Source organism: Lissotriton vulgaris, chromosome 5 (genome assembly GCF_964263255.1).
Source record: "Lissotriton vulgaris chromosome 5, aLisVul1.2, whole genome shotgun sequence".
In the NCBI taxonomy this organism is placed as follows: Eukaryota; Metazoa; Chordata; class Amphibia; order Caudata; family Salamandridae; genus Lissotriton; species Lissotriton vulgaris.
The window spans coordinates 1,135,861,578-1,135,884,954 of record NC_141693.1 but is presented as its reverse complement, the minus strand read 5'-3'; the positions used below and the strand labels follow the sequence as shown (position 1 = coordinate 1,135,884,954).

Here is a 23,377-nt window from a genome sequence, read left to right as displayed (position 1 = left end):
CATGTTCTACTATAATGGTTTACATTCTAAAACTGTGAGATAGCGCTAGAGCAGGAAGAAAATGAGAATAACGGAAACACAAGCTGGAGTTCATTCGCTTTGAATACTATTTGAATGTAAACAATTTATGCACACCATTCTTGGCAGTTCGTTCTTGAGTCGCTTCAAATCACACCTGCGTTCTTAGGTTTAATGAAAAGCTGCACCATGTTTATATTAGAGCAAAAACCAGTGCCTTCCCATGTTTCCTTCAAGACAAAGAGCTCCCTCTAGATTGGTCGCCAGTCCCGAATTCAATGCAAATTGCAAATGTAAAATAAAAAAGAGAACTTTATTCATTGGGCCTAAAGTGGAATCTAAATTGTAACAGGATTCGTTATGGGGTACGAGGTGATTGGCAGAGAGGCAACGCATGCAGGTTACAGGCATTCAGGAAAATGGGGTGCTGCACAGTCGACAGGTATGTACATTAAAACCCTATCTGCTAATTAAGGACTTATTTAAAAATAAAAAAGTAGGAATATTTGAAAACCTTAATGCAGCTTAACTCAGAATATCCGTATCCATAATTATGATTGTTAAGTTGTTAAAGTTCTCAACGTTTCACTAAAATATAGAAAAAATAAATACTTTGGCATTCAGTGATCGGATGCAAAAATTATTACTTTGCTGCTATTGTATAGTTTTGGTCACCTCTGTTACTTTAAATCATTGAAACAATATGTATGAATTCACAGAAGCATGTCTCTCTGCATATGGTTTTAGAAAACATATTTACCAGCACACCTTAGTTTTCCATCTTGTTAGATGGCATTGATCTCAATATTCCACCGTAACACTATTTTGGTACAGCCCCGGATTGACAAAGCAGTATGAGCGTAGACTTGGTGCCATACTTCTTTCTTAAGATTTATTAATAGAATGGATACTCCAAGGACAAATCGAGTTTGCACAGTAGTTTAATTTGAATTTGTTCTGTGGTCGTATCTGCCAGTGACAGAAACACTGATTGATGAAAGCAGGGAAAGTTGAATTCCTTGTAGTTAACAATAGAGACAAACTGTATGAAATGTGCATCGTTATTGTATTTACGTAAACTATCACTAGATTCAGGAGCTATTTGTAATTCAATTTCAGCCTCAAATTGTCAACTAGGGAGAGAAAAAGCTGTGCTGTGCTTTCTGGCATTTGAACTTGTGCCCTTCACCAGGTATCTGCAGCGAGTGTTTACCTCACAACTCAACGCTTTAGGAAAACTTTCCTCGTGTTCCCATTCAGTTAATGAAAGAGGGTATCAAGAAATAAACAATACATGTGTCTCACTAAGGAAATTAACAAGTTGGTGGTTCTCCTTTGGATGTATGACGGAACCACATATTCCTTTACCACTCATTGCCTTTACCACACAAGTCGTTACTACACATATGCCTTTACCACGCATAACTTTGCAACAAATATATAAATATATATCAGGTAAGTGAAACCCAAAAGATATATATATTTATTCACTGAAAAAAGCAAAGGTTATAGTAATATTATAGTTAGGTGAATTTGTCAGTGACAACATTAGTGTTTTGAACAACAACAAAAAACCACAGAAATTCCCCATTGATCGTTAGCAGCGCTAACTATAGCTTGCGCCCACGCCATGCACTGCTTATGACCTCACAAATGACATCACTCGGGGCATGTTCTATGACCTAAATTGACCTCAATGATGACATCTGTAATGACATCATTGATGACCTCACATATGACACCATCCAAAGTTTTACCTGCATATTGCTGTATAAATTACTATGACTTTAGAGGACAGTACGTACAAAATAGCTCAGGAGAAGATCAGGCATCATTACTACCAACACAGAAACAACTCCATTAGGTGTTGAAAAAAAGCATTTTGTACAACATTGACCCTATAGCGTACGCTTTACAGGTAGCATAGTTTACATTAACAGTCAACTACTGATATATGGGAAATCCTCACTGAGTGCACTGTTCAATCTATACACAACTGTTGACAGAAAACCAATATAGGGAATGCCATTTCCCAAACTAATGCCCTACTACGTTCAGCTTTTATCTGTATGAACCCCTTGGCACACCGAACCTACATTAACAAATGAATTTCATATCAGTAGAGAAGTGAGTACTGTAAACAGTGTTTACTCTATGGAGAGATATTTTTCTATACCACATTGTTTGCAAACACTGAAACTCTCACAGAGTATTCAAAAGAATCTACTAAGAACAGTGTACCTTCTATGCAATAGTTTTAAAAAAAGACACTATTTGCTAAAAATAACCAAGATCTGAAGGTGCTAAAGATCATACTACCAGCACACTTCATACTGTGGTGACAACTTTACAGATAGCCCATTTTCTGAAGCAAAACAAGCACGCGTACATAGATTAGTTCCTGGTGCACACACTCTTCTATGTTAAGTGTAAATTGTCATGCTAACACAATTCACCTTAATTACTCAAGGCTGCTTACAAAAGTTTAGCATCTACTACGTAGAATCTCGCTCCTGTTGGAAACTTTTTCTGCAGTACCAAAAGGTTGTGTGGAGCATAATAAATACAAGTCAACTATCACCTCCCGCACATAGTTACTCTTCAATGCACACATTTATAATGTGTTCAATCAGGGTCGGATTGGGATCACAATTTGGCCCGGGCAATGACGCAAAAAGTGGCCCACATTTGCGGGGCATGGCCCACATTCACGGGAGTGGCCCACATTGGCGCCCATGCCCTTTCATGAAACACACAAGGAATGTAAGTGGGAGGATATTGTTCTTGGGAAGGACACAGGGTCAAGGTGACAATGTCCTACAAGCTGATTAACTGAAAACAAGCACTGGCGTTGCCAATAGGTCTCGCAGTAGGAAAGTTGGAGCTATTGGTTTTGTAAATGACAAAGCCCTTTATGTTTTTAAAATGAAAAAAAAATAAAAGGCATTGTTATTTGCAATTGTAATGGTTCCAACTTTCCTACTGCGAGACCTATTGGCAACGTGAGTGGCGTTGCGTGTGTGAGTGGCGTTGCGTGTGTGAGTGGCGTTGCGTGTGTGATTGGTGTTGCGTGTGTGAGTGGCGTTGCGTGTGTGAGTGGTGTTGCGTGTGTGAGTGGCGTTGCATGTGTGAGTGGCGTTGCATGTGTGAGTGGCGTTGCATGTGTGAGTGGCGTTGCATGTGTGAGTGGCGTTGCATGTGTGAGTGGCGTTGCGTGTGTGAGTGGCGTTGCGTGTGTGAGTGGCGTTGCATGTGTGAGTGGCGTTGCGTGTGTGAGTGGCGTTGCGTGTGTGAGTGGCGTTGCATGTGTGAGTGGCGTTGCATGTGTGAGTGGCGTTGCATGTGTGAGTGGCTTTGCGTGGGTGAGTGGCGTTGCCTGGGTGAGTGGCGTTGCATGTGTGAGTGGCGTTGCATGTGTGAGTGGCGTTGCGTGGATGAGTGGGGTTGCGTGGATGAATAGTGGCGTTGCGTGGATGAGTGGGGTTGCGTGGATGAGTGGGGTTGCGTGGATGAGTGGGGTTGCATGTGTGAGTGGCTTTGCGTGGGTGAGTGGCGTTGCCTGGGTGAGTGGCGTTGCATGTGTGAGTGGCGTTGCATGTGTGAGTAGCGTTGCGTGGATGAGTGGGGTTGCGTGGATGAGTGGCGTTGCGTGGATGAGTGGGGTTGCGTGGATGAGTGGGGTTGCGTGGATGAGTGGGGTTGCTTGGGTGAGTGGCGTTGCGTGGGTGAGTGTGGTGTTGCGTGGGTGATAGTGGACTTGCGTGGGTGATTTCCCTTTTAATGAATATTTATTTTTTTAATCATGGTGAGCTGGCCACAGACATGTAGCCCCTAAGCACCGACCATACCCTTGTATATAACACCCAGCAATTAAGGTTGTTGCAGGGTTAGAAACAACTCATGCAGCATAAACACAGGCAGGGCAAAACAGTGGTTTCACAGCAGAATCGGCAGTCTGAAAACCGTAGCAAGGCACAGGGTTTGGGGGACGGGCAAGCAATGAAGAGACAGGAAACAAATTAAATGGGGGGGGGGGGGCAGGAACGATTGGAAAGCTTGCAGAGGAGGAGAGATAAAAGCTGCAAATGCAGTAATAGAGTGCTAGATAGCAAATACAACTTTGCTCAGGGTACTTTATCAATAAAATAAATATTCCTCTAAAAAAGTTTGATTGCAAAGCGTCCTGTCCAGCTTAATGAGTGCGTGTTGCAAGCTGGTCAATGATGCCACAGAAAGGGCTTAAAAGTTTCCCCTCTTCTAGGTAAGGACATGGATGGCTGCGCACTCTATGCACGGGGAAGGGTGGGTTGAGGGAAACGTTGCATTCGTGCTCGGAGGGTGGGGGAGGGCTCAACACCAATCCGGAAGGTGAGAGCGCTCACTTTGAAGCTCTGTGGGCTCCTGTGGTGACCTCAAACAAAACAAGGAGGGAAAAAAAATGGTGTGCCTGCAGAAATGTTGTGTGGGGAAAACAAATGTAAGCCTGGGGCCACGAATTACTTCTTAAATCCACTTGGGAACGTAACTGTCAACAGCAAACGGCTATCTGCGCCAGAATAGCAAACGAGACAATTATGTAAAAGAAAATTAGTTTTTGCAGCTTAGTGGATATTGGGAACGGGTTTAGACGCTTTAACCAACTGTTCTTAAAATCGAGCTTTATTTTCCGCAGCACTGTAAGCATGAACACTCCAAGCAGACAGCCCACAGATGTGCATCAACAGACACACCAGTCACACCAGTCACTTAAGAAATATGCAGTGCACAACTGAGGCAGATCACAACAAGGTAGAAGAGTATTCTTCACTGTAGGATTTAGCATCTTTATCTCCAGTGAGGTATAAAGCTGGATGATTAAAAAAAAAACACTCTTAAATAATAATAATGATGATGCCCAGGCCAACGGGTCTGGCTTGCACTGGAGTCCTGACGAAAATATTTAATGGTATCACAGTGAGATAGCATCGCAGAAGACTTTCACAGCTGATCATGAAAAGCATTGCACAAATGAATGCGAGTATCTTTCTATTATAAGTTATTTTAATGGATCAGCAGAACAACAATTATGATGTACATTATGATTTAGACTTGGTATGTTTTCGCTGGAATATAGACATTTGTCCGGAAAAACAGTAATGCAAATAGATTCATGCATTTCTTAGGGCGTACCTGAGTGCCAGGGCTGTGGCCGGAGGGAAGCCGGATGGGGGCAGAAGAGCCTGGTGGGGGGCGGGAATGCGAGCGAGGGGAGGAGAATGGAGGGGGAGGCAAGACAGAGGCAAGGAGTGTGGCAAATGGCCGGAGGGAAGCCGGATGGGGCAGGAGAGCCTACGAATGGCGCTTTCACTCCTGTACACCAGTATTGTGCTCTTTGTAAGCATATTAGAGGCCTTGACGTACAGTGATCTATGACTAATGGACTTGGCTTGAAACAGGAATTATTTCTCAGGCGCAGTGTACAGGACCGAGGTACAGATTTTCATTTTAAGTAGTGAAAATGAGTGGTAATCGGTGCCGTTCACCGAAGAAAAAAGTAAAGTTTCGGGAGAGCCTGGGGCGGGAATGCGAGCGAGGGGAGGCAGGCAGATTACGAGGGAAGCCGGATGGGGGCGGGAGAGCCTGGTGGGGGGGCGTGAATGCGCGAGGGGAGGCAGGCGGATTGGGAGGGAAGCCTGATGGGGGTGGGAGAGCCTGGTGGGTGGGCGTGAATGCGAGAGAGGGGAGGTGCTGGTGTGGGAGGGGGGAGTTGCTGGTGTGGGAGGAGTGCTGCTAGGGGAGGAGAAGCCTGATGGCGTGAATGCGAGAGAGGGGAGGTGCTGGTGTGGGGGGGGGGAGTTGCTGGTGTGGGAGGAGTGCTGCTAGGGGAGGACTGGGCTGGGCTTGCATGCGATGCGCGTGCATGTACACAGGAACTGCATGAAAACCGCGGGGCTGAAAGCCCTTTGGTTTCAGGATGTTTTCGCCACTTGAATTCTCGCTCCGCTCGATGCGCTTGCGCACATCGATAGGTCGCGAGACCTTAACAGCCAGGCCCCTTTCTATTACCAAATTATTCCCAACCCTCCAGCACAGGAGCATCTGAAAACAGCAGGGCTCCTTTCTCTTAAAAAATTATTCCTCAGCCCTCCAGCGCAGGAGCACCTGAAAACAGCGAGGTCCCTTTCTCTTAAAAATGATTCCCCAGCCTTCCAGCGCAGGAGCACCTGAAAACAGGGAGGCCCCAGCGATTTGTAAATTACTCAGCCCTCCCCAGCCCTTCACTGCCTCAGGGCACTGGCGTTGCAGGAGAGGGGATAAAGCAAAAAACACAGCTTCTGGGCCATCCATGGGGGTAGGCGAAGGCTAAGGTGAAGATGGTGCGAGTTCCCCACATCACCTGACTCCCACAGAGAGACCCATTCTTCCTCCCCCACTATGCCCTGAATGAGAAGGGCCACAAGGTGTTAAAGCAAACACTGATTCTGGACTGTGTGGGCCCCAGGGGGGCCGAGGTGTAAATGGCTCAAAGGCCTGAGCAACACCTGGCCCCCTGGGAGGCCGATTCCGGCACACAATCACCCCTCCCCAGCCCACCATCAGCATGATTGCTTGGCAGGGCAGGAGGTCAAGGAGAGGCCACTGCTGATCATCGCTGAATGTCCGGCCGCACAGCGAAGCTGCTTTAGTCTCCCTTTCAGTGCTCTCTGTGGACTGGTACAGGGGGAAAAAAACGGCCCACAGAGTGCACTGAGACACCGGCCCTTCGGCCCTTGCCCGAGTGCCCGCAGTGCCAATCCGCCCCTTTGTTCAATACCTCTTCACAGCTATGGGGCATTGCGAGAACATGTTCTTTGTAAATACTTACACCCATTTGCTGGACACAGACTGTACAATATTAGGTTGAGAAGTACTATAGTAGTAAGCCGCCACTATGTAAACTACAAAAACAAAGTAACACTCATTTGATGATATCATTAGTGATGTCATCAATGATGTCATTTGAGATGTCATCAATGATGTCAAATGATATCATAGAACAGGTCATGAGTGATGTCGTGTAGGACGGTGGATATCTGACTATATGGTTACCCCAACAGGCTATCTGCTCTCTCTGTAAAATGGACTCCATGTACTTTAGTTACATACCTTATTGGGTCACCTTTGTGAGCCCCTGTATAGTGTACCATAGGTACCCAGGGCATAGGTGCATCCTAGGCCTACCAGGGGCTGCAGCATGTATTATGCCACCCCTGGCTGGCCATCCAAACTGACACAACTGGCTGATCACTCAGCTGGGGTAAGGTCGTGTAATCACCCCTTGCTTAGGTATACTATTCCTATACCTACCATTATATATAGACACATATACACCTATAAGTCACTCCTATGGCAGGCCTTGACAATCCTGAAGGCAGAGTGCTTGGTTTTATGTGAGATGGTGCTCTGGCATGAGCTGAGCCTGTCTGCAGCTTTCGGAACCGTGTCCTTATAGCTATTCTATTATACAGCCATACCATATACTCTTAAGTGCATTATAATCCTCGCGGTTATTGCTAACTTTGGTTTGGCTTTATCAAAACATGTTGTGTAAGGTGTCATACGATTTGGACTACTACCCCCCTGCTTGTCTTGGCGGCGGGGTAGCATTCCACCCTTCTAGAGGGAGAGGACATGTAGTTGTAGCTTTACCCGGTTAAAGTTAAACAGAGCCTCTGCATCACAAAATGGATGCTGCTGCCACAGACACGAGTCTGACCTCCTGCTGCTGGACGAAACTCCGGCAGGGGAGGCCTGGACAATAGGTTTCCTGCCTTGGGAGGTGCTAGCACTTCCCCAGACAGGCTATAGTGTATTGGGGCAGGGTGGGCTGAAAGAAATGAGACACTGCCTGGGGCACACAAGGTGCTCCATGCATAGCCCGGTTCAAACCAGTTGCTGGGGCACTTCACCCCCAGCTCTGGCGCGGAACTGGACAAAGGGAAAGGGGTGTCTCCACCCCCTTCTCAGGTTCCACCCATAGGAGGGACCTAGCAGGTAATCCAGCCCCTTAGATTAGTATAAAGCTAGGAGCTGTGTCTAGAGACATTAGATTATCCTGAACTGAAACTCTGAAACGAAACTCTGGACCTTTGACATTCTACTGCAACTAGAAGACTGAAGAATCTCCCTTGTGGTCAAGGAGTGACCACCCTGTGCAATTAGGCACCATCAGTGACTTGCCGGTTTGCTTTGTCGATGCTCCCACCGGAACCCAAAGACTTAGCGACGCAGCCTCTGGACTTCCAGACTTCTCTGACTCCGACCCAGATCCACAGCAAAGCTGAGACCCGTGGCGGACACGAGAGAGGTGGGACCGGACTACCTGCAGTACCTGCTTTTTGCTAACTATGCAGCTTCTGAGGCGTCCTCGAAGTTGTTGGGACTTGAGAAGCCCAAACCCCGAGCCGTAGGTGCACTGAAGCTCAGCCCTCCACACTCCACAAGTGCCGCGTGGGGCCTGTGCCTGCATTTCTCCTCGACGCGTCTTCGCGGTTACTAGCCCGTTGGCTTGTGGCCTACTGAAGACATCCTTGCCTGGTTGCTCTGAGCTTGCTCCTGCTTTCCTGTAAAGGGGAAGCTCCTCAGACCTTGCTAGTCTGAACAAGGAGCCGATCTTCCTTCTTTCGTGGATTGCCTTTGCCAAGGCTTGTTGACTCTAATTCGATTGCATATAGCCATGTCTGAACTGGGGTGGCAGAGTGGGAAAAAGTACGGTGATGGATTAAACCCAGATCTTTTGACTAGGTGTGAGTGTTTGATTGATTCAGATGCTCCGTCCATCACCACCCCCTTTTGTACCGCTTTTGGCCGCCATAAGTGTGGCAGGGTATGCTCAGACGGGAGTCCCTTGCTCACTTTGCCACTGGATTCAAGCAAGCAGGGCTGAAGACGGCTGGAATGCCAGAAACCGGTCCTCAGAAGCTTTTTTCCGGTCCAGGGAAGACATGGCTTGGCAGTTTGGGCTGGACTGTTCCCATGAGGCACAGGGTCAGACTGATTTGCATATAGCCATGTCTGAACTGGGGTGGCAGAGTGGGCTAAAGAACGGTGATGGATTAAACCCAGATCTTTTGACTGGGTGTGAGTGTTTGATTGATTCAGATGCTCCGTCCATCACCACCCCCTTTTGTACTGCTCTAATCCGGAAGCCGACACCGCTATCCGCGAGATCCTTTGTGGGACAGTCCGAACCAGTTCCTGGTCGTCGACGACGCCTCCTGGTCCACGTGGCTGCAGAGACAAGCTTCAAATCTTCACCTGATTGCATCTCGACATCGCCTGGTTCCTTCCTGGTCACTGGCTAGTGACCCAGACTCTGTTCCCTCTGCTTTCAGGTTCTTCACTGCTCCGATCCACCCTTGGATCCATCCGGACATCTTCCTCCTGGTCGCCTGCAGCATCTTTGTGCAGCTCTCCATAGGATTCGACGACGAGACCCGACACGAAAGAACACCTATGCACCCGGCTTCCCTGGGTGAGGTAACTCGAGTACTCCGGTGCTCCCGTGGGTAACAACTATCCAAGTGTCCTAGTTTAACTGGGTTTTCCCGTAGTCCATCCGGAAGTGTCTGAAATAAACTACTTTGTAATTTTTACGTTCCCATTGAAAGTCTATGGTAACTCGCGTGTGCGTTTAGACTTTGCACACGCATCCTGTGGGACTCCTACTTCCTTACCTTTGGTTGTCCAGTGTAGCCCCAGCGATTCTCTAAGCCCTAGGCCTATTCACCTTTCCTGAAGTGGTTCTTATACCACTTACTTAGTATATGGTTTATGAGGCTCCTAGGGCAGAATTGTATTTGTGCAACTTATAGTATGCTTATTGAGTAACTTGTGCTGTATCTCAAACTCTGACCTCATAAAGAGTGCAGAGGGGTTGTGTTCGTAATAAATACATATATTTTTGATATATACCTTGTGTGGTGTCCTTTCATTTGGTATTCAAGGGGTTATTATTGGTAAAACAATTGTCTTCACATGCTCTCTGAAGTGTCAGCCTAAGATTGCTTTGTCCATGCTGCCACTAGGATAGCTGGTCTATAAGGTTGACTTTACAACCATCACCATAAGAGTTGTTTGGACTCATACAGGGTGCCAACTAGAATAGTGGACATCACATATCAGGCCAACTTCTCACATCATGTGAGGTCATAAGCAGTGTATGTCGGGGGTGCAAGTTATAGTTAGCGCTGCAAACTATAACAGATACATTTCTGTGTTTTGTTTTTGATCAAAACATTAATGTTTTGATCAACGTTAATGTTACTTTAACCTTTGTTTTTTTCAGTGGATTTCAAAGGTTTTTTTTTTTTTAAACAAAAAGATCTTTTTATCACACCTAACTAACGTGATTTTAACCTTTGTTTTTTCTGTGAATTTCTAGCTTTCTTAAAGTAAATTAATAAGTGTGTGTAGTGTGGGAATGGAGTGGCCCTCTTTTAGACCCATCTCTCAGATGACGGGTGGGGAGGGGACCGGCCTCTTCTTTCAGACCTTTCTCAGATGGAAGGTGTATGTAGTAGGATGTGTGGAGAGGCTAGCCTCTCCTTTCAGAATTCTCTCTCAGATGACAGGTGTCTACAGTAGGTTGTAGAGAGCAACTGGCCTCTCCTTTGTGATCTCTCTCTCTCAGATGACCGGTGTGTGTAATAGTGTGTGTGTGGAGGGACTGGCCTCTCCTTTTAGACCTTTCTCTCAGATGACGGTTGTGCATAGTAGGGTAGGTGAATGCAGTGGTCTCTCCTTCCAGACCTCTCTCTTAGATCATAGGTGTTCGTAGTAGGGTGTGTTGAGAGGGACATGCCTCTCTGCAGAGACCTCTCTCTGTAATGATGGGTCTGCGTAGTAGGGTGTGCGGAGGGACTGTGCTATCCTTTCAAATCTGTCTCTCAGATGACATGAGTGCTTAGTATGGTGTGGGTCGGTACTGCCCTCTCCTTTCACACCTCCCCCTCAGATGATGGGTGTGCGTAGTAGTGTTTGTGAAGGGACTGGTCTCTGCTGGGACTTCTCTCTGTAATGCTAGGTGTTCATTGTAGGTTGTGAGGAGGGACGGGGCTCTTCTTTCAGACCTCTCTCTCAGATGACAGATATGCATAGTAGCGTGTGTAGAGGAACTGGCCTCTCTGCTGAAACCTCTCTCTGTAATGATGGGTCTGCGTAGTAGGGTGTGGGGAGGGACTGGGCTCTCCTTTCAGACCTCTCTCTCAGACGACGCATGTGCATAGTAAGATGGGGAAGGATGAAAACAATATATATTTATTTTCTTCACTGTAGCGATCCGTTAGCCACATCCTCCCTAAATCTAGGGGGCCAGCATACTTTTCTGCTGTCCCCTATATAGCTTTTTTCACTCAATTTCGACAAAACCTCAAATTTTTCACAGTAAACAGTAATGACAGCCGCTTCATTTCTAGCATTCCAACAGCCAGCCAATCAGAGCGCTTGTGGTACTCGCGGGGGCCTCTTGCTCTTGTGAGAGCGTAAAGGCTCACAGGGAAAAACTGGCCTCTCGACCAATCACAGGGCTCCATTTTTGTTTTTGCGCTCTTGCAGGGGACTTGCTGGACTCTTACTAGTCCAACTACCACATTAAACAATTAGTTTTCTTCCATAATTTCTCAAAAACTACTGCACAGATTTGCACCAAATTACAACAAACACAATCTACTAGCCAAGATCTGGCATCCTGCCAAATGTGGTATACTTCCGTTTTAACAGTGTTTGCTGAAGCCCTGCCTAAAGACGTCTTATGGAAAGTGCATGGAGCTTTTATATTTTGGGACCCCCCTTTTATTTCGGACCCTGCTTCACAGAATGCCCTGAAACCTTCCAGGGAGTGGCTGAGGTGGATGAACTTTTTTGGGGAATGTTGTCTGAAGATCGCTCAAATGAGGCCAAAGTTATTAGGGAACCAAAAATCTCTCAGTCTGTGGGAAAGCAGACCCGACTATGTTTGGTGATGACTGCTACTAGGTTTATACTAGACGAACATGTCATATCGGCATTGTAAATAATTCTATGTGAGCAGGAAACACTGGTGTCCGCGTCTGATCTCTCAAGAATTGATGGGACTGTGTATATATATGTTTATATACATAAATGTGTGTGTGTGTGTGTATATATATATATATCTATATATATATATATATATATTCATTCACTTTTGGACCCCCAACTCAACCACCCCTAAACCTTACCTTGCCCACCCAATGCCCTTACCTACCCCTAAACCGTAAAAACACCCTTACCACCCATTACCCCAACCCACCATACCGTAAAAACACCCTTACCACCTGATACCCCTACCCACCCCAAACCCTAAAAACACCTTTCTCACTGAGTATCCCTACCCACCCTGAACCCTAAAAATGCCCTGATCACCCAATACCACTGCCCACCCTAAACCTAAAAAGCCCCATTGCCACCCAGTGACTTTACCCAATCCGAAACCCTAAAATACCCTTACTATCCAATACCCTTGCCCACCTCTGAACCCTAAAAACTCCTTTACTACCCAATGCTCTTGCCCACTCTTAAACCCTAAAAATATTCACACCACCCAATATCCTTACTCATCCCATACCCTTTAAAACGCCCTTTCCCTAATTCCTAAAGCAAATGTATACATTAAAACAGGGTTTCACTTACCTGGTATATGCTTACATTATTGTTCTAAAGGCTTGCATGGGAAAGGCAATGCATGGTAATGTGTGGTAAGACTGGGTGGTAAATATTGTTCCCCTCCGTGTGATAAGTATGAGGGTCATCTGTGTAGGATTGACAAATATGTCATAATGCTGAATATGGTTGACAGTTGAATGTATTTCATTGGTGGTTGTGGAAAAACTTTGAAAAAAACATGTAAGCTAACCAAAGCAGGAGTGAAATCTACTGATCTCTTACTTAAAGGAGCAGAAGTAGTGTATATGATTAAATCATCTTTAGGACTATGAAGCAGCTCTTGCTCCCAAAGACAATCTAGAAAGGAGAATGGAGTGTTCCAGTTTGGGCTCTTGTTTAATTTGTGGAGATATTCTGTTCATGATGTTCATTGGAAAGAAATCAACATGTTAATAGAACAGATCTTAAGCTATTAGGTCTTCCTTATAAACCATTATTCCTCATATAAAGTGTTTGCCCATTTTGATTAGCCTTGTTCCGAGGCAATCAAAGGGTGTGTGAATTTGTTTTTGGTTTGAATTACTTGACATTGGTAAACTGTGGCAGTTTTGAGGTAGTTCTCCGAGATGGATAATTGAAACACCAAAACAGAGTACATCCTTGTTATGTTATGTTAGGTGATATTTGTAGAGCGCGCTGACACCATGGGTTTCCTGGTGCTATAGGGCAGAGGTGAGACACAAGGCAGGGAGATGTGGGATTAGCAAGGTGGGGGGAAGAGGAAGGTTTTAAGCAGCTTCCTGAAGTGAAGGAGGGAGCTACTGGATTTGATGGTCAGGCGGAGAAGATTCCAAAATTTCGGGGCAAGAAGGGCGAACCGACGGCCGCTGAATTTGTTAGTTCTGGTTTTGGGTACGACAAGCGTGTGGAGGTGAGCTGAGCGTAGATTGCGAGTTGGGCGGTATGGGTTAATGAGTGAAGTCAGGAAAGCGGGGCTGGTGCAGTGGAGGGATTTGAAAGTGAGGCAGTCCAGCTTGAAGGCCGCCCTTTGTTCTATGGGCAACCAATGCAGCTTGTGCAGCAGGGGTTTGGCCGACTGCCATTTGGGGGTTTTGTAGATCAGACGGGCAGCTTGGTTCTGCACTACCTGGAGGCGGTGGAGTAGTGATTTATGGAGTACGTGATGGAGCAAGTTGGAGAAGTCCAGGCGGGAGAGTACCAAGGAGATGATTACCTGGATCAGAGCGGCTGTTGGTAGTAATTGACTGACTTTCCAGATTTTTCGGAGTTGGAACGAGCATGATGATATCACGGTGCCAACTTGAGATTTAAGGGAGAGTTCGGCGTCGATTGTCACACCGAGACTCTTTACAGATTTCGCAGGGGTCGGCGGGAGGCCTAGTTTAGTGGGCCAGAACTGAGCTCCCCAATAAGAGGGGCTGGATCCAGGGAGAAGAAGCTCGGTTTTTCCAGGGTTTAATTTTAGCTGATTGCAGTTAATCCACTCCTGGATCTGTAACATGACAGAATGGAAAATGTCTACAGTGTTCGAGTAGTTGAGTGGAAAGATGATCTGCAGATCGTCCGCATAGTTATATACTGTGATGTCCCAGTTTTGGAGCGAGTGGATCAGGGGCCGGAGGTAGAGGTTGAATAGTAGAGGTGACAGGGAGGAGCCCTGGGGGACTCCACAGGTCGTGGGGGTTTTGGGCGCTGTGTAGGGACCCAGGCGGACGGCTTGTGTTCTGCCAGTCAAGAAGGACTGGATCCAACTGAGGGCAGGGCCCTGGATACCAGCCTGTTTGGCACGGTGAAGCAAGATGTTATGGTCAACCGTGTCGAACGCGGCCGATAGGTCCAGGAGTACGAGGGTCTGGGGGATCCCTATGTCAGCGTTCCTCCTCAGCATGTCGAGGACTGCCAGGATGACAGCCTCGGTGGAGTGGGCTGGCCTGAAGCCATCCTGGTTGGGCTCCAGGTAGCATGAGGTCTCGACGAAGTTGGAGAGGCACCTGGTGACATGGGCCTCCATGAGTTTGGAGAAGTATGGCAGGAGCGATATGGGGCAGTAGTTGGAGACGTTCTGCCGGGTCCGCGCCAGGTCTCTTCAAAAGGGGCACTAGGATGATGCCTGTGCTGAGGGAGCCGTTCAGCAGAGGTAAAATGCAGTCGGGAAGAGACTGACAGACGCTCCGTAGGATCGAGGGAGGGCAGCAGTCGTTTGGAGAGCCCGATTTTACCCGGGTCGCGAGCTCCGCTATAGAGGTGGGGTTAAGGGTAGGGAAATCGGTGAAGATAGAAGAGTTGTTCGGAAGAGTGTCAGGAGCGGTAGTCTGAGGGGGGGGAGGGATGGGGGTCCTTGATTTTGTTGATTTTCTCGATGAAAAAGAGATTGAGAGCATCGCAGGTTCCTTGGGTGGGGGTCTGACCTGGGAGAGTTCTATCGTCTGAGGTAAGTTCATTCATGATTTTAAAACCTTCCTTTGATTTGTTGTCGCGGACGAGATTCTGTTAGAGAAGTGGGCCGATTTGGCTGAGGAGATTGCGTTTTTGTAATCTCTGCGGGCTGAGGTGTATTGCAGTCTGTCTGATTCGGAGTAGTTGCGTCTCCATGTCCTTTCCAGCTGGCGTACCTTCAGTTTGTGTTTCTTGAGGTCGTCCGAGAACCATCTGTGGGAGTTGTGGTGTCTGGTCGGGGGGAATTTAGTAAGAAGGGCAAATTGGTCACTGGCTGATTTCAGCCAAGTGCCAATATCGCTTTCCAACTTGTCGATATTGGTTAGCGGGTTGATGGCTGGCCGGGTGTCGGATAGGGTCGCGAGGAAACCTTGGGAGTCGAGAGAGCTCCATTTGCGTGAGAGGCCGCCAGCTATCAAAGGGGCGGAGGTTCTGCCAGTGACAGTGAGGGTGGTTTCGATTAAGTAGTGGTCTGACCAGACGCAGGGGGAGACGGATGGGAGGGAGATTGTTAGATTTTGAGTCCAGATCTGGTCCAGGATGTGGTCCTTGATGTGGGTAGGCGAGGAGATTTGTTGAATCATCTTGAGGCTGGTGAGGGCCTCGAAGAGCTCTGTGGCATGGGGCCCGGCGTTAACGTAGTTGAACCAGTAATTGAGGTCGCGGAAGAGGGCTAGTCTGGGGTTAGAGGTGAGTAGGTTGGTCAGCTGTTCGATCAAGGTGACCGCGAAAGATGGCATAGGGTGGGGGGTCGGTACAGGAGGAGGAGAGTTAAGGCTCCTATGTCCGTTTTTAAGCTGACGATAAGATTGTCTACTTCGGGGAGGGTGAGGGAAGATGTGGGAATGAAGTTGAAGCGTTTAGAAATTATGGCTGCCACCCCAGCCCCAGGGCGATTTCCTGGACGGTCGGCACGGAGGATGTAATAGTCTGGGGGGAGGGCCGCCAGGATGTCCGTTGCCGCGACCGCTGCGCATCCGGGGAAGGCACATTGTTTTTATGTGAGAGGGGGGGGCGTGGCCTCACGCCCGTGGCGTGGCCTGTGGGCTAGGGAAGAATGGCGGCGAAAATCTCAGAGCTGTGGCAGCATTAATATCGGCTGCGCGGCGATTCTACGGTGATTAAGGTCAGGAGAGTGCCCAGCGGGAAGTGAAGAACAGGTAAAAACAATCAGAATTTCAACAAAGTAATTTTTAAAAATTCGAGCGTGCTCCCGGCTTCCGCCTCAGGAGTGTGGTGACCTCTTAATGCGGGCTTCGTGATTCAGCGCGGCTTATATAGCAGGTTCAGGAGGGGGCGTGGCCTCACGGCTGTGGGCTAGGGAAGAATGGCGGCGAAAATCTCAGAGCCGTGGCAGCGTTAAGTTCGGCTGCGCGGCGATTCTACAGTGATTAAGGTCGGGAGAGTGCCCAGGGGGAAGTGAAGAACAGGTAAAAACAATCAGATTTTCAACAAAGTAATTTTTAAAAATTTGAGCGTGCTCCGGCTTCCGCCTCAGGAGTGTGGTGACCTCTTAATGCGGGCTTCGTGATTCAGCGCGGCTTATATAGCAGGTTCAGGAGGGGGCGTGGCCTCACGGCCGTGGGCGTGGCCTGTGGGCTAGGGAAGAATGGCGGCGAAAATCTCAGAGCCGTGGCAGCGTTAAGATCGGCTGCACGGCGATTCTACGGTGATTAAGGTCGGGAGAGTGCCCAGGGGGAAGTGAAGAACAGGTAAAAACAATCAGATTTTCAACAAAGTAATTTTTAAAAATTCGAGCGTGCTCCCGGCTTCCGCCTCAGGAGTTTGGTGACCTCTTAATGCGGGCTTCGTGATTCAGCGCAGCTTATATAGCAGGTTCAGGAGGGGGCGTGGCCTCACGGCCGTGAGCGTGGCCTGTGGGCTAGGGAAGAATGGCGGCGAAAATCTCAGAGCCGTGGCAGCGTTAAGATCGGCTGCACGGCGATTCTACGGTGATTAAGGTCGGGAGAGTGCCCAGGGGGAAGTGAAGAACAGGTAAAAACAATCAGAATTTCAACAAAGTCATTTTTAAAAATTTGAGCGTGCTCCTGGCTTACCCCTCAGGAGTGTGTTGACCTCTTAATCCTTCACAAAGAAATCGTGTTTTATTATAATGTTTGAAGGGTGTGTGCCACAGTGTATCATGTAATGCATTAAAAAAAGAGTTTTGTAATGCATTACAAAATACCAGTTACAATAATTTGGCCAATAACCTATCTCTTAGATATTGGATGGAGAACTTGGATAACTGATTCAGTTGCATATTTGAGGAAATAGCTTGTATTCTGTTAGATCTGTCGATACCTGTGTTAGGTGTGTTCTTTAAGTGATGCCAGAAATAAGCTATCCTTAGATGAGATCCATCAAATAGAACACTTCGACGTCTGATGAATAATTCTACCTGCAGTTTTCATAACTTTGATTATATCAATTGGCAAGACTTTATCTGTAAACTTTTTATTAGATCTTGTGTGCAGGTAGCATTGACTCCGTTCTGACATCCGAATTGGAGTTGTGATGATGTCATCAGAGTCATAAGCTTCAGGACTGACCCCCCAAATCGCTTCCATTTCTTTCTTCGCCTTTCAACAAGATCCAGAGCTTTGCTTTCATTTTGTGGGAAGATGTTTACAAAGTGAAAAATTCTTCCTTTTTGATGTACTAGTGACCACGTCACTACTGTGATGCTCATGTTTTCAACCCTGTTGAAGTTGCAATGGACAAATGTCCATAGTGGACTCTCATTATGACTCTGTGGTGTCTCGGTTTGAGACATGTTATTGATGTTGTGCAGTAGACAGGTGCACCCTCAGAGCATAAAGGAGCACAAAAAATGATTTACAATGCTGATATGACACGTTCGGACAGGAAGCCAATGTAAATGTACCATCAGAGGTTTGATGTGGCAGTATTTAGGCTGATGAGTGCAAATACCTAAGGCAACTTAAATGATATTCTACAGCTAAATAATTACAAAATATAATTGAAAGAACCACATTTTTACAAGAAGTACAAAAATAGTTTATTGTTATAAGGAATACAAATTAAATAAGATACTCACTCATACTCTCTTCAATCATGTCCACATGCACACAGCACATCCACAAATCTAAAATCACAGTTTCAAAAAGACAAGCAGTAATATTCAATAATGTCTGATAAATTTTACAATGGCTAATCAATCTCACTTCATATATGTTTGAACAATTGAGAAATATTTTTAACTAAAAACCCAACTAGTTTTTGAAAAAGGACAGCGAAAATACAAACGTAGCACGGACCCTGATGGTTTCTACACACGTTTCGGCACCCAAGTTGCCTTCGTCAAGGGAAGCCACAACCTTAAAAACTTGATATCTGTAAATGTAAAAAACAACACAAATGGTTCTTTCATTTTTTAAATTTTTTAAAATTTTTATTTTATTTGCAAGGAAAAAACTGCATGTACAGATACAAATTCAGATTATGTATTTTGATTTGTTATTTCCTAAATCCAGTCCGTAATGGGAGCCAAAATCTTTGTTCCCATAACCCTCCTCCTTATCCCCTTAGTTTTATACACTGAAAGTTCAAAGTTATACATTGACAAAAGCTTAGCACGCCAGCTATGGAAGGAGGGTGGTTCAGAATTAATCCAGTCTCTTGTGATACAGGCACGAATAACCGCCATACAAATAAAAAGAAAGCAAATCGTAGCTTTACGTCTTGGCTGCCCCATATCCGAGCCACGTCCTATTAGGACCATTTCACCTGTTCTATGAATCGAACGTCCCAAAATTACAGCCAGAAATTGTTCAATACAAGAAAAGAATCCAAAGAGTTTGGGACAAAAAAAACAAACATTTGAACCGTATCAGCAGCATGTTGAGCACATCTGTTACATTTGGTCCCTATAGTTGAGCTCCATTTTGAGACCTTACCTTATAATATAAATCGTATATAGCCATATAATACTGTTATCTCATCATCCCAGTTATGAGAACTCGATTTACCAACATAATAGATTCAGAAATATTAACTCCTGATATCGCAAGCTTAGTTTCCCATTTAGTTTGACAAATTTCGAGATCATCAGGCCACTCTTGTAGCAGGCAATGATAGAGATGGCCAATCGATGATTTTTTCATCAGCTTTTCAATAAGGGGAATTTTGAGCATCTGATATTGTGTTGTTAACCCTAACGTCTGATAAAAGCTACGAATTTGAAGGTATTTAAAAGAATCATTTTTCGATATACCAAAAATCATTTGTAAATCTGTAAATCAAATTAAATGGCCATCTTTAAACAAATCCCCTATACAATATATTCCTTTAGTGCTCCATCTAGTGGTAATTTGATCTCGAAAGATAAAGGGCAATAAATCATGGGCGGAGAATGGTGTGTATACATTATATTTTAAGATTCCTAGATGTCGCCGAACTTTTTTCCAAACCAAATAAGCCGCTGTAAGAATCTTAAATTTAGTTTTCTTAAAATAGCTTGGTTCCACCACCCTTAATAGGCATCCCTTTATCTCCTCACCCATTGCCAATTCATATATCGATGGAGTATTACACCCAAGAAGTGGTGCTTTGTCCCCTACCACGAGTGGACTAATATATTGCAAAGAAGCGGCTACATAATAAAAAAGAAAGTAGGGAATAGTCCAGCCACCCGCGCTCTTTAGGCAAAATCATCTTCTTATGGGCTCTGCGTTGAGGTTTATAAGCCCCACAGAAACCTTGTGGTTGCCATCTCTAATTTTTTTAAAGAAACAATAGGAAATTCTATAGGAATTGTGTGGAACATATATAAGAATTTGGGCAATATCAGCATTTTTAAAACATTGGCTCGACCATATAACGACAGATGAAGATGATTGAGTCTTTCTAATAACAAGTTAGTTTTAGCCACTGCATGAGTCCTATTTAATTCAGGAATTTTAGAAACTGGAAGTGCGATCTTGATTAACCGATAGGTAACCTCAGGAACTGTTATTATTGTGGACGGAGGATTATCCCCAACAAATAGGGTCTGTGTTTTTAATAGATTCATCTTATAGCCTGAGAAGGCACCAAACTGGGCCGCAAGGTTGTCTATAACAGGAAAGGTGTTTCCTATATCCGCTGTAACAACAACTATATCGTCTGCATAAGCTAATGCGCAATAGTCTGTATGTGCTAAATGAATAGGTTTAATATTTATATCGCAGTTTAAACGATTTAAAAAAGGATCTATATAAAAGGCGAAGAGAAAAGGTGAACACAGACACCCTTGACGTGTACCGCGAGTAATTGGAAATGGGTCAGATGTTTGGCCATCAAGACGAATTGAGGCACTGGGAGAATAATACATGGCTTTTAAAGCTGTTAAAATACCAGGACCAAATCCCTTTCTGGTTAGAGAATCCCACATATATGCCCAATTGACCCTGTCGAATACTTTCTCAGCTTCCAACAGGGTCAATCTTATGGTGGAGTTAGTTGCCTGGGCCCAATCAATAAATGTAATTAAGCGGCGAATATGATCAGCTGTATCGCGTGATGGTATAAACCTGTGCTGAAACTTTGAAACAAGAGGTGAGATTATTCTAGACAATCGCAACGCTAAAACTTTTTAATATATTTTGCTATCTCGGTTGATCAGCGAGATGGGCCATTATGAAGGAGGTGCCTGAGGTGGTTTATATTTTTTAAGAAAAACAATAATAACTGAATTCTGCCAAGAGGGAGGTATCTTCCCTTTTTGAGCCTCTAAAAAAAGCACAGTAAGTTCTTTTTTAAGAACTTTTTGAAAAGTCCTATAAAATTTGAGATGAATGGCATCGGGTCCGACAGCTTTACCAGACGACAGTGAAGATAAAGATAGTTCAATTTCTTCCCAAGTTATTGCAGTTTCCAATTGCCCTGATTCCTCTAATAATAGAATGGTATTAGAAAAGTGACGACTAAAATTTGTTGACCTTTCTTCAATATCCCCAATAATATCCTCCGTGTACAGTTTACCGTAAAAATCACGGAAAATCCCTAGTATTTTTGATGACATATCATGGAGCTGGCCAGAGTCGTCCATAATACTATAAATTCTTGCAGAAACCTCCCTCTGTCGGAGTCTTTTCGCCATAAGTCTCCCTGAGTTCTCTCCCACCTCATACATTTCAGATCTGAAGGCTGCGATTTGTTGAGCAAGTCTTGTGGCATAGCTTTGGAATATTTTGGCTTTCTGTATAGCTAGGTTTTTCACAATTTGTTCAATATTTAACCCCCCACTTCAAGCCATCATCAATTCTATCTCAATATCACTCAGTTTAATCATCTCCATATCTTCTGACTTCCTAATGTCCCGCTGTTTATTCATTGAAAAGCTTAGCGTTTCTCCTCTAACCCCAGATTTAAAGGCATCCCAAACCATCTCAGTTGAAGCTGAGCCATTATTAATTTGAAAGAATTCCAGGATCCATTTACCCATATACTCTATATACAGAGGGTCAAATAGTAGTCTACGCTCAAATGTCCAGGCCCTCAGGGAGGGTCGTATGTTGATTTCCAGATCGAGAGAAATAGGATTGTGATCAGATATATTTTAGGGAGGATTTCAAACCTGATGTTTTGGGCGGTATTGACATATCCAGTTGTTAAAAAAAAAAATCTAAATGAAAATGCTTCTCGTGCGGTGCAGAATAGAATGTACTCCCTGGAGCACCCCCTCCCTTTAAAAATCCTATATCAGTTAATCCAAATTCATCCACAATCCCTTTAGTGGCGCAAATAAATTTTTCTTTCTACCCATATAAATGTAATCCCTGGAGATGTCTACTGTCCCTTCTATATGTAGGTTAAAATCCCCACATAAAAGTAGGGGAGACGGCCATTATGCAAGTTCTAAACGTAACTGATCCAACATATGCGGATCATCTGAGTTAGGGCCGTAAATCGTACATATGGTCAATGTAAAAGTCTCAAAGCATAATTCACTGATAACCCAGCGACCAAAAGAATCCTCTTCGACCGTCTACACTTCCCACACCCGTGTTTTTTTAATATGGTAACCCCTCTTGTCCAGGTACCCTGCCGAGTACAACCTACTAATTTAAGACCAAGATCTTTGAACCACTTCCTATTATTCCAATTGATATGAGTTTCTTGAATACACGAGATCTATTTTCATATTTTTAATAATTTGAGCCGCGATACACCGTTTCCTTTTGTCATTTAAGCCGCAGATATTCCATGAACAAATATTAAGTCTACCCATTTTCAAAACAGAAAACACCATAAAGAACCAGAAAGATCATGTTTACCTCAATTGATACAGAAAAATAATATATAATCACAATATCTACAAGTTCTAAATCTGCACAAAATTCTCCTTTGCTGTTTTTCCTTGCCCCACAAACCACACCCCACATACCATCCCCCCACCCACAAGGACCCACCCACCCCACCCCATAACCCACCCATTAGAGGCAAAGGGACTGACCAGTCCCCATTGTGATGGAGAGAAAAGCTACCTGCCCCCCCACCATCTACACCTGCCCCTTATAACAGTCGAACACTACAACAGAAGAAAAAGAGATAAGAAAGACAAAGAGTGATTGAGAAACCACAGTCAGAACATTGCTATCGAAATAGAGCTATAAGGAGAAAATATATAAGTGCATAATTAAATTCATTACACATAGCTCCATAAGCCAGATCATTGGAATTAAACTATTTCATTCAAGAAATCTTCTGCAGCAATTTCTGATGAAAAAAAGGATGTTTTCTCTTTAAACACAACCTTTAGCTTGGAAGGATTTAAAAGAAATGCCAGCGCTCCCTTAGCTTGAAACTGAGGTATTAACTGCCTAAAGTATCATCTTTGTTGGACTGTGGCCTGGCAATAATCAGGCCGAACAAAAAACTCTATGCCCTTCCCCCTCCTTTTACGGTCTGGCCTTGCCAGGTCATTTAGTGTTTCCCGTAGCACAAAGTTTTTAAACATATCAGGATTGCTCTCGGCTTCACATCGGAAACACAATTGCCAGGGCGTTTATGGAATAGAAATCGATGAGTTCTCTGCAGCTCATGCTCCCACTTCCATTGAGTTAGTTCAGGAAAGGCTTCGGGGAATAGGTCTTGAACAAACTGCCGTATATTGGTCCCTTCCAGACCTTCGGGAACTCCCAGCACCCGAAGGTTGTTCCTTCTTGACCTATTCTCCAGGTCAATGAGCTTCCAATTAACATAATCTCTAAGGGCAGCTAATGCAGTAACCTTTGCTTTCTGTTGCGGCAGCTCA

At 45.1% G+C, this 23,377-nt stretch overlaps 1 protein-coding gene across 11 annotated transcripts in view; it reads left to right on the top strand.

Moving 5' to 3' along the window:
* Positions 1 to 23,377, top strand: part of CCDC186 (coiled-coil domain containing 186) — a 662,916-nt gene that overhangs the window by 456,742 nt on the left and 182,797 nt on the right. For 6 of the 11 annotated variants that reach the window (XM_086922866.1, XM_086922867.1, XM_086922868.1 and 3 more), the window contains exon 14: positions 371 to 460. The exons of the other annotated variants lie outside the window; for them this stretch is intronic. In XM_086922866.1, coding sequence (XP_086778992.1) covers positions 371 to 460 — 90 coding nt within the window. The remainder of the gene's footprint in view (positions 1 to 370; positions 461 to 23,377) is intronic. 11 annotated transcript variants of the gene reach the window in all.